Here is a 10,776-nt window from a genome sequence, read left to right as displayed (position 1 = left end):
CCTTTCCATTAAAAGAGAGGGGAAAACATTGAAGACAGACTGAAAACATAAACATTTTTGGATATGTATGATTTTTTTTAATATGTAGGGGACAAGTATTTGTAGCATCTTTATGCACAAGTCAAAACCATCCCATGATGTCATTGGTCCTCTTCAAAATGAACAAAAAACAATTCCTTAATCTTTTGCACTTCACTCCATCACCTTTTTGAAATTATTCTTTTCACTCTTTTAGATATATACTTACTGTTTTAAAGTAGTAAAATAAAATTTGAACAATACAGTCTCTGATGCTGTACCATTGACAATAGCAAATTTTTGACCATTCACAAAAGACTCAACTTTTTTAATGTCTTAGAAAGATCTAGCCTTGTTCTTCAATGGGAATTGCTATCTATAAATAAAGGCTTCTGTTCTTTTCCTCTAATGTGACCATGATGCTGGAAATTTCATCTATAATGAGACATTGTTAATTAGATAATCTAAAACTTCTTACAATCTTGTTAATGAAGAAAACTGGATATTTTCAGAAAGCTGGCTGCAAGTTGGATAATTTGCCTTTCTATCTACTTCAAATGTATATGTGTACTGCCCATCTATATCATTAAATAAGAAGTAATTCTAATATATTTTTATCATTAAAACTTTTTATTTTCAAAACATATGCATAGACAATTTTCAACATTCACCCTTACAAAACCTTGTGTCCTAAATATTTCCCTCTCTTCCCCGACTCCTTCCCCTAAATAGTAAGAAATCCAATATATGTTAAACATGTGCGATTCTTCTATACATATTTCCACAATTATGCTGCACAAGAAAAATCAGATCAAAAAGGAAAAAATGAGAAAGAAAATAAAATGCCAGCAAAAAACAATAAACAGAGTAAAATACTATGTTATGATTCACACTCAGTCTCCATAGTACTCTCTTTGAATGTAGATGGCTCTCTCCATTACAAGAACATTGGAACTGGCCTGAACCATCTCATTGTTGGAAAGGGTCACATCCATCAGAATTGATCATCATATTATCTTGCTGTTGCCATGTAATCATCAGGTTCTACTCACTTCACTTCACATCAGTTAATATAAGTCTCTCCTGATATCTCTAAAATCATCCTGATGATTGTTTATAAGAAGTAATAATTAAGGAGAATATATACACTTGTGACTATTTTTAAAACCTCTGTGGCACACAGCTATAGTGACAGCTTTTGTGGAAGCTATCACTGGAATGATTTTTTTTTTAAAGCTTGTAGGTAACACCCATAATAATAAATTGTGATACTCTCTCTACTGATTTGTGGAAAATCCACAGAATGTGATCAGGATCATTTCCATCCCATGTAAGCCCCTCTCCAAAAGGCTGTTCCTTGGACTCCTGATATATCCTTGCATACCCAATTCAATGTTCTGGGAGCCTAAGCATAGATATGTGGAGAAAGTAATCTGTGGTGGATAAAGTTTCAGTGTATATTCAAAATAAGTTGTCATTCCTTATTATTTCCTTCAAAACCCATCTATCAAATGAATAATAGAACTTGGATTTAATATTCCACCTTCATAATTTAGAGGTGATAACAGCATGCCAGTTAATAATCTTCTACTAATAATGGAATCTAGACAACACAGAATAATATAAAATTGTCTACATAAAGTGCCAAATTTTGAATCTTATTGCAATGTGCAACTACAGCATAATCAGGGGTCCTATAATTTAGTAATTCTTCAGCAACTTCAACTATGCATCTTCTAATATCTTCAGGCATAAACAGAAACTATCTATTTAGATTGGAAACATCTTTGGTGTTTGTGTATGTCACATACATTTGTCTAAAACCAGATAATGGCACATTTTTTAGGGACTTTTTTTTAGGCATTTTTAGGCAGATTTTTTTAAAGGACATCCTTTTGCTCCAATGACCAGCATTTTACCAGCATTTATAAAAGCTGAGGAGATTCAGTGATTGGTTCAAAATCAAGGCAGGCAAATGGTTCAGATCATTGAAGGAAGTTCTTTACAAAGTTTCAGTGACTTTCCCATTCTCCAGTATCCCCACACCCATTATCAATAGCCATTCTTGTATATATTTTGAATGTACTTATCTTTTAATAAGATCTTTCTCAAAAATAGAATATAAAGTTCTTGAGGATAAGGACTCATTGTGTGTGTGTGTATGTGTGTATTTATATCATTAATCTCTTAGGAAAGAAATCCTTTTTTTCACCAGTCACTCCTCCACTCTAATTCTTTTCTTTTTGGCTCCTCACCATCCACCATATTGTTTCTTTCATTCTTCCTACTTTCAAGGTGGGAGGCAGAAGTGGCCCTGAAATTCTCTTAAAATTCATTAATAGTCATCTTTATTCCCCCCACTTCCAGCAAACAATACTTTGATTCTTTTTTTCTTTGTCTTTTTTTTACTTAATTGCAAATCATTTTTCCAAATACTTTTCAACATTTTTCAACATTCATTTTTATAAAATTTTGAACTCCAATTTTTTTCCCTCTCTTCCCTCTCCTCCTCCCAAGAGAGTAGTTTGATATAGGTCATATATATACAATCATGTTAAACATATTTGCTTAATTTTCTTTTTTCTTTCTTTTTTTTGTGAGACAATTGGGGTAAAGTGACTTTCCCAGGGTCATCCAGATAAGTGTTAAGTGTCTGAGGCTGGATTTGAACTCAGTTGCTCCCAACTTTAAGGCCCATGCTCTATATACAGCACCATTTAGCTGCCCAGCATATTTTCATATTAGTCACATTGTGAAAGAAGAATCATGAGAAAGAAAAAACAAAAGTAAAATGTGAAAATAATATGCTTCCATTTGTATTCAGACTGTAGTTCTTTCTCTGGGTATGAACAGAATTTCCATTATGAATCTTTTTGAATTATTTTGTCTCATTGTTAATTGTTCCACAATGTTGCTGTTACTATATATAATGTTCTCCTGGTTCTCTTCACTTCACAAAGTTCACATTAATCTTTCCAGGCTTTTTATTAAAACTGCTCATCATTTTTATGGAAAAATAGTATTTCATTACATTCATATGCTACAACTTGTTCAATCATTCCCCAGTTGTTTGGCAGGCTCTCAATTTCAAGTTCTTTACCACCACAAAAGAGCTGCTATAAATATTTTTGTACCTGTTATTCATTTTCCCTTTTTGTGACCTCCTTGGGACAGATAATTCATTGTGGAGTTGCTGTATCACAAGGTATGTATCAGCGTAATAGATTAGTCAATAACTATAATAATCTAGTGTTTGACAAACCCCAAAACCCCAGCTTTTGGTATAAGAACTCAATATTTGACAAAAACTGCTGGGAAAATTGGAACCTAACATGGAAGAAATTAGTACTTGACCTACATCTAATACCATATGCTAAGATAAGCTCTAAATGGGTTCATGATTTAGACATAAAGAGGGATAATATAAGGAAATTAGAAAAACATAGGATAGTTTACCTCTCAGATCTGTGGAGAAGGAAGGAATTTGTGTTCAAAGAAGAACTAGAACTCATAATTGAACACCAGATAGATAATTTTGATTATATTAAGTTACAAAGTTTTTCTACAAACAATACTAGTGCAGAAAAGTTCAGAAGGAAAGCAATAAAATAGAAAATAATTTCTGCATTTAAGGGTTCTGATAAAAGCCTCATTACTAAAGTATATAGAGAATTGATATAGAGAATTTATAAGAATTCAAGCCATTCTCCAATTGATAAATGGTCAAAGCATATGAACCAATAGTTTTCAGATGAAAAAATTACAACTATTTCTGATATCTAATCTCTAATAGAGAAGGTGCTCTAAATCACTATCAATCAGAGAAATACAAATTAAGACAACTCTGAGATACCACTACCAACCTCTCAGATTGGCTAAGATGACAGGAAAAGACAAGGATGAATGTTGGAGGGGATTTAGGAAAACCAGGACACTAATATATTGTTGGTGTCTGTGAACAGATCCAGCCATTCTGGAGAGCAATTTGGAACTATGTTCAAAAGGTTATCAAACTTTGCATACCCTTTGACTCAGCTTTGTTTCTATTGGGCTTGTATCCCAAAGAGATCTTAAGGAAGGAAAGGGATCCACATGTACAAAAATGTTTGTTGCAGCCCTTTTCGCAGTGACAAGAAACTGGAAACTGAGTGCATGCCCATCAGTTGGAGAATGGCTCAATAAGTTATGGTATTCTCAGACCTGTGGAAAAGGAAGGAATTTATGACCAAAGAAGAACTAGAGGTCATTATTGATCACAAAATAGAAACAAAAAAACCCTACCTTTCTTCTGAATTTCCCTATTATTTTCAAGGTCAATATAATCCTTCTGGTATTCTAGGTTTGTAATCTTGGTATCATCTTAGATTTTTCTCTCTCATTTACCTTATACATCCAATCAATTGCCAAATCTTTTCATAGATTTTTCTATAACATCTCTCAAATATACTGCTTATTGTTACTCACATGGCTACCACCACTATTATTTTTGCTTCATATATGATATATTTTAATAATATTCTAATTGAACTTTCCAACTCATGTCTCTACTTTAACTCATCCTCTATACAATCACCAAAGTGATTTCCTTAAAGAAGAAATTTTATCTTGCCCCACTTGTACTAGTAAATTCTAAACTATTACCTCTAGAATCAAATAAAAGCTATTAGGCATTTAAATATTTTAATAACCTGCTCCCCTTTTATCATCTTTAGTATTTTAATACATTATTCTATACCATTCATGCTATAGTCCAACCAAAGAAGCCTAATTTCTGTTTTTGCTTTTTCACTCCACACATGATGCCCCATCTGTCATCTCAATAACTTTGCAGTGGCTCTTATATTAACAGAACACTCTTCCCAACTTCTGAGTCTTAGAAACCCTGCCCTCATTTTAAATTTACTTGATGTGCAACTTCCTGCAACAGGTTTTTCACTTCTGCTCTGATGCTATGATTATTTTTTATTCTACCTATACTGTTTTGTGCATTAGTTATGTCTCCCATTTAAAAAATATGAACTTCTTGAACTTTCATTTTTTCCCTTACATCTCTAATCTAGCAAACAGTAAGTACTTAATATTTTGTGATTGATTAATTGTTATGACTGATGATAGCTGGGATATTTTCATTGAAAACTATCTCTTTGTGTCCTTGGAGAACTTGAACATTTATGGTAATGGTATTTTAAGAGGTATATCGTCATGAATGAGATGGTAACCAGGATAGTGTGTGTATGTGTGGAGGGGGGGGTTAAATGATGCCAAATAAGTTGGCTGTGTGAAATTATTTACTTATTATGTATTATGGATTCAAATTATTTTTTAATGTAACCCAACATAGTAAACAGCCAAGGGCATAGTAGAGAAAGAAAGCATGAATATTAGAAGTTAGGGCTGAATTCCAATAGTCTACTAGAGTCCACTTTCCTTAAGTTATAGTGAATTCACTTATGTGATTCTGAAGTTGGAGCAACCTCAGGAGTCATGGAATATCAGGAGGGTTTAATTGTTGTCTTGGAATATTATGACTTGTTTTTGTTGAAGTTTTCAGTGTTTATTTCATGAGTTGACAACATGGCTCTTTGCTATTCCCCTGAAATCATTTTACTGATATCCTAAGGGACTGAAAAAAAATAATCTTGGGTACGAAGTTCCATAGACCTCCAATTATTCTCAATCTTTAGAATTATCTAGGGATGGATTTGGGCTGAGTTGTATAAAGAATAAAACTTCTTTCTGTGTGTCTATATATGAAAAAAAGTTTCTGATTCTTACCTTGAACTTATTTGCCTGGGCAGTAACGGCTTCTAAAACTGAAATTCTCTTCTGGTACTTGCAGATGGGAGCTGGATCTCCAGTCCTACTTTATATATTCTTTTACAATTTCTCTAAGGTTTGAATGTCTCACAAAGTAGAAAAGAGTGTGACTAACAACAATGTGAGTATAAATGTTTAATTCAGTAGGTGGTGGCTTGTAGGAATATTGGATATACTTAGGATGGTATAAGTAACCAGTTCTATGATGGAGTCCAAGAAGCTACTTCTTGGATGCCCCATATTTAGTCTCTGATTCTAAGTTCATAGAGGCTGGGCTAGGGTTACAAGCTCCTTCCCAGAACAGATTCTCATGACATGCTGCATCAATGGTGACTTTCTGAGGTAGCGATGAAACAAAGAGTAGTCAAAGAGCCATACAGCCAGAGAATGTGGTGGGTTCCCATAGTAGAACAATATGTTGCTATCAACCCAAATTAAGAGCAGCGAGAGAAGTCCCCTTAGAGGCTAGGTTAACCTAACCTTTTCACGTTTCCTGGCCCCAGCTCATCCAAGAAGTAAAATCTTTGAATAATTAAAAGACCATTGAAGTTTGCTATTGTCTTCTCAGATACTCAGGTAAGAAATGAAATCACTACTCAGAGTACATGAAGGAAGAAAGTGACAAATGTCAGCTGTGGGAGATTTGGATTTTTATTCTTTTTTTTCCCTTTCAAATTGATAAATCCTGAGTTGTGAAGAAAACTGTTCAGAGTTGAAATTTTTCCTCAAATTTCATTTCTCTCTCTTACTTATTCCACTTCTCTCCTCATATCATAGTCATTTCTTCTCACAGGATTGAATATCCCTTGTGCTCAATTTTTATCTTACCTATTTTTGCATTTGCATTTTCTATTGGAATATTTTGTACATGACAGATATCAACAAAAGATTATTGATGGAATTGTATTGTTTTGAATTGAATCTCTAAACCCAAATTATTCAGTGACAAAAAATTTCATGAGAAGGTAGCAAGAAAAATATAATAATATGGAGAATCAAATTGCAAAGAAAAAAAATTTGCTATAATGCTTGTTTCAGTTTCATCAATGAGAAACAGAAAATTGGTCCCACTGAACTAATGAGAACAAAACACATACATCTCAAACCTCTACCAACTACCACAAGTCACTCCTTGTGTTGTTTTTCAACACTTGGTAGTACCACTTCATATTAATTCACAAGTTACAATATTTCCTATGGCCACTTCCACAGACAAACTTCAGGTGTTAATGTAAGGTTTCATATTTATTATATCTTCTGGTACAATAGAAGCTATTGGTGGAAGATAAAAGATAGTCCTCTTTATCACCAGCTCTTCTGTTTTCTTCTTCCTCTAAGACCTCCCTCCATAAGCCCAGAATTGTAGCCTGATTGCCCAGTTTGTTCTTCCTTGTCCAAAGCCTTGAACATCACAATTATTTATTGTCACTTTTATTCATTTCTTAATGATTTAACAATATAAAACCATGCTACTATTTTTATTAGGTTTCTACCTTTTATATATGTCATTGACAGACTTTTTGTCTGTCTCCATTTTTTTTCATAAGCTCTGTAGCTTTTGTACTGTTTGCCCAGCATAGTTATTTTTAGGAGCTGAATGTATAGCTTAAACTATAGCAGAACTGAGTGTATTCAGAAATCTAAGAATGCAACTAATTCCTACACAGTCATAAATTATGGATAAAAAATTAGTAACTACAATGTACCAGGCACTGTGTCTGATATTGCAAGTACTGAGATAGCCCTTGCTTTCAAACAAGATCATATTCTAAGAAGTCAAAAAGGACATATATGGAAGTAGCAGCCAAAACATACTTTTGGTCCAGTGATTCATAAAAATTATGAATATATAGTATTGTCAATTAACAAATCTAGCTTGAGGAAGAGATGGAATGATGAGAAAGGAAGAGGAAGGCAAATAAAATAACACTGCTTTGAGGATAAATAGATATATGAATACATAAATGCATATATACAAACTCATGTTATTTATATATATACAATTATGTATACATATATATAATTAAATGCTGCTTTTTTCTTTCTTTTTTTTTCATTTTGGTAAGCCTATTAATAATTCTTTTGTGCTCATGAAGACTTTGCCAACAAGAAGAAAAAAGAAACAACCCTTTCAATCAAATATATATTGTTATACCAAATGAGTCAACAATTGGCTATATCTGAAACTAATTGTTTCTTCACCTTGAGTTCATCACTTCATTGGCAGGATGTGGGCAGCATTTTTTATTCTATAGATTTGAAGTTGACATTGATCATCTTAACTATTTCTTAGTTGTTTGTTTCCTTTACAATGTCATTGTTATAACATTTTTTTTCTCATTTAAATCTTCTCAAGTTTATTCAGAGCTATTCCTTTAATCATTTTAAAAATGCGATTATACTCCATTAGAGTCACATGCCATAATTTCTTTAACTATTCCTCAGTAGTTGGCTAGCCCTTTTCCTCCATTTTTAATCTCTTTGGAGTATGGGTTAGTAGATATGCACAATTTAGGGGTATAGTTTATATAGGGATATAGACATTTGGGGTATAGTTCAAATTGCTTTCCAGAATAGTTGGATCAATTCATAGCTCCATGTGCCTATTTAACCAGAAGTCCTCTAATAAATATTGATGTTTTTGTTTTTTTCCAATCTGATAGTATGAATTGGAATCTAAAGGTTGATTTTCATTTTTCTATTAGTGATTTTGTATTTTTATATACTTATTTTTTTTTTTTATCTTTGATTCCTTTCATTGAGAACTGACCATATATTTCACCATTTATATTTGGGAAAAGGCTCATATTCATACATATATGTATATGTGTGTATATATATATATACATATATATATATTTGAGTGAATTAATTTTATATCTTAGAAATTAGGCTTTTATCAGAGGAATTTGCTAGAAACATTTTTCCTAGTCAACTATTTCCCACCTACTTTGGTATTTAATTTTCAGTTTTATAAGTGTTATACATGTTATCTTTTTATATTTTATATCCCTTGTATTATAATATGTTCTTCTTTCATACATAGTTGCAGTAAATATTTCCTTCACTGATCTTCTGATTTTCATATTATGTGACACATATGGCTAAGTCATAAATCTATTTGGAACTTGATATGTTATGTCAAATTTGAACTAAAGCTGATGTCTGCCAGACTTCTTTCTTGTTTTCTCATAAGTTTTTGCCAAATAGTGAATCTTTCCTCCAGTAGTTGAGGTCTTTAGAAATAAAATATAATTTGAATAGAAACCGAGTTTTCAGGAATTCAAGTATGTCATAGCAACAACATTGAAGATGTATCTTACAATAAATGGACAAAACTATGCACAATGTAATCACTTCTCATTTATTGGATCTGCTTTGCAATCTCTTTATATTACAGAAGTATGACAATCAATCAGACACTGGTCAGAGAATTCATTTTGATGGGATTTCCTGTAGGACCTGACATGCGAATGTTCCTCTTTGGACTCTTCTCTCTGATGTTTGTCTTCACCCTATTAGGGAATGGAGTAATCTTAGTACTCATCTGTCTGGATTCCAAACTCCACACCCCCATGTATTTCTTCCTCTCACATTTGGCTATTGTCGACATTTCCTATGCCTGCAATACTGTGCCCCAGATGCTAGCAAACCTACTGGATCCACTCAAGCCCATCTCATATGCTGGGTGCATCACTCAGACCTTTCTCTTTTTGACTTTTGCCCACACAGAATGTCTCCTCCTAGTAGTAATGTCTTATGATCGCTATGTAGCAATCTGTCACCCCCTTAGATACTCTGTAATCATGAGCTGGAGGGTATGTATCACTTTAGCACTGACCTCTTGGGTCCTTGGGTACCTTTTGGCTCTGGTCCATCTATTTTTATTATTGCCATTGCCTTTCTGTGGTCCCCAGAAAATCAATCACTTTTTCTGTGAAATCATAGCTATTCTTAAACTTGCCTGTGCTGACACTCATATCAATGAGATCTTAGTCTTGGCTGGGGCTGCTTCTGTGTTGGTTGGACCCTTTTCTTCAATTGTGATTTCTTACATGAGAATAATCTGTGCAATCCTGCAAATCCAGTCAGGAGAAGGGAGACAGAAAGCTTTCTCTACCTGCTCCTCCCATCTCTGTGTAGTTGGGCTTTTCTATGGCACTGCCATCATTATGTACATTGGACCCAAGCATGGGAATACTAAAGGGCAGCAGAAATATCTCCTATTATTCCATAGTCTATTTAACCCCATGCTGAACCCCCTTATTTATAGTCTAAGGAACAATGAAGTAAAAGGTGCCCTGAAGAGAATTTTGGGGAAGGAGAGACCATCATAAAAGCTGACTACTTATATGAACTATATATAAATCTGTCAAAAAGTGTAACTATTTTCATTTTAATAGCCAGTTAAAAATCAGATCTCTTCTACTAAATTGTTTGATAGAGTTTGTGTATGTACATATGTGTTACTCCTCTTTGTTGGAGTGTGTAAATATTTTATACAATGTATGAAGTTTCCAAACAAAAAATAAAAATGACCTATCAAAATTACTGAAATTGGCCAAAGAAGAGGATCTCACCAAGGAAAGTTTCTGTCAGGTTAGTAAAGGAAGTCATCTGGAACTATGCATCGAATAGATGAACCAAGGCAAAAAAAGACCAAAATGATAAGAAAATGCCAAGACAAGGCAGAAAAATGTTACAATTCAGATCAAATACAGATGCCATTTGACTCTGCCAGACAAGTAAAGAACCATGACTATTCCTGGAAATATTTCATCAAAGTTAGAACATTTCTGCAATTGTTGAAAATTAATGATAAATATAAACTACCAGAATATTTAAAAATTATAAAATGATTTTGTGATTTTGTTTTATCTATAGTATATGAAACTTTGTGATGAATGTTTTTGACAAAAAGAATATTATATTGTGATTAAC

At 33.2% G+C, this 10,776-nt stretch overlaps 1 protein-coding gene and 1 pseudogene across 1 annotated transcript; one reads left to right on the top strand and one right to left on the bottom strand.

Moving 5' to 3' along the window:
• Positions 1–243: 243 nt before the first annotated feature.
• On the bottom strand, positions 244–2,081 carry LOC141542685 (NEDD8-activating enzyme E1 catalytic subunit pseudogene; annotated as a pseudogene).
• A 7,158-nt stretch (positions 2,082–9,239) lies between these two features.
• LOC141545206 (olfactory receptor 2A7-like) lies at positions 9,240–10,172 on the top strand. The gene has a single exon (XM_074272231.1). It carries the CDS (start codon positions 9,240–9,242, stop codon positions 10,170–10,172), a length of 933 nt encoding a protein of 310 aa, XP_074128332.1.
• Positions 10,173–10,776: the final 604 nt, after the last annotated feature.

This window comes from Sminthopsis crassicaudata, chromosome 5, assembly GCF_048593235.1.
Source record: "Sminthopsis crassicaudata isolate SCR6 chromosome 5, ASM4859323v1, whole genome shotgun sequence".
In the NCBI taxonomy this organism is placed as follows: Eukaryota; Metazoa; Chordata; class Mammalia; order Dasyuromorphia; family Dasyuridae; genus Sminthopsis; species Sminthopsis crassicaudata.
Note: the sequence above shows the minus strand (reverse complement) of the source record. Positions and strands in the feature narration are given on the sequence as shown.

Coding starts and splice junctions, on each gene's coding strand:
- LOC141545206 (XM_074272231.1), top strand. CDS start 9,240: ATGACAATCAATCAGACACTGGTCAGAGAATTCATTTTGATGGGATTT.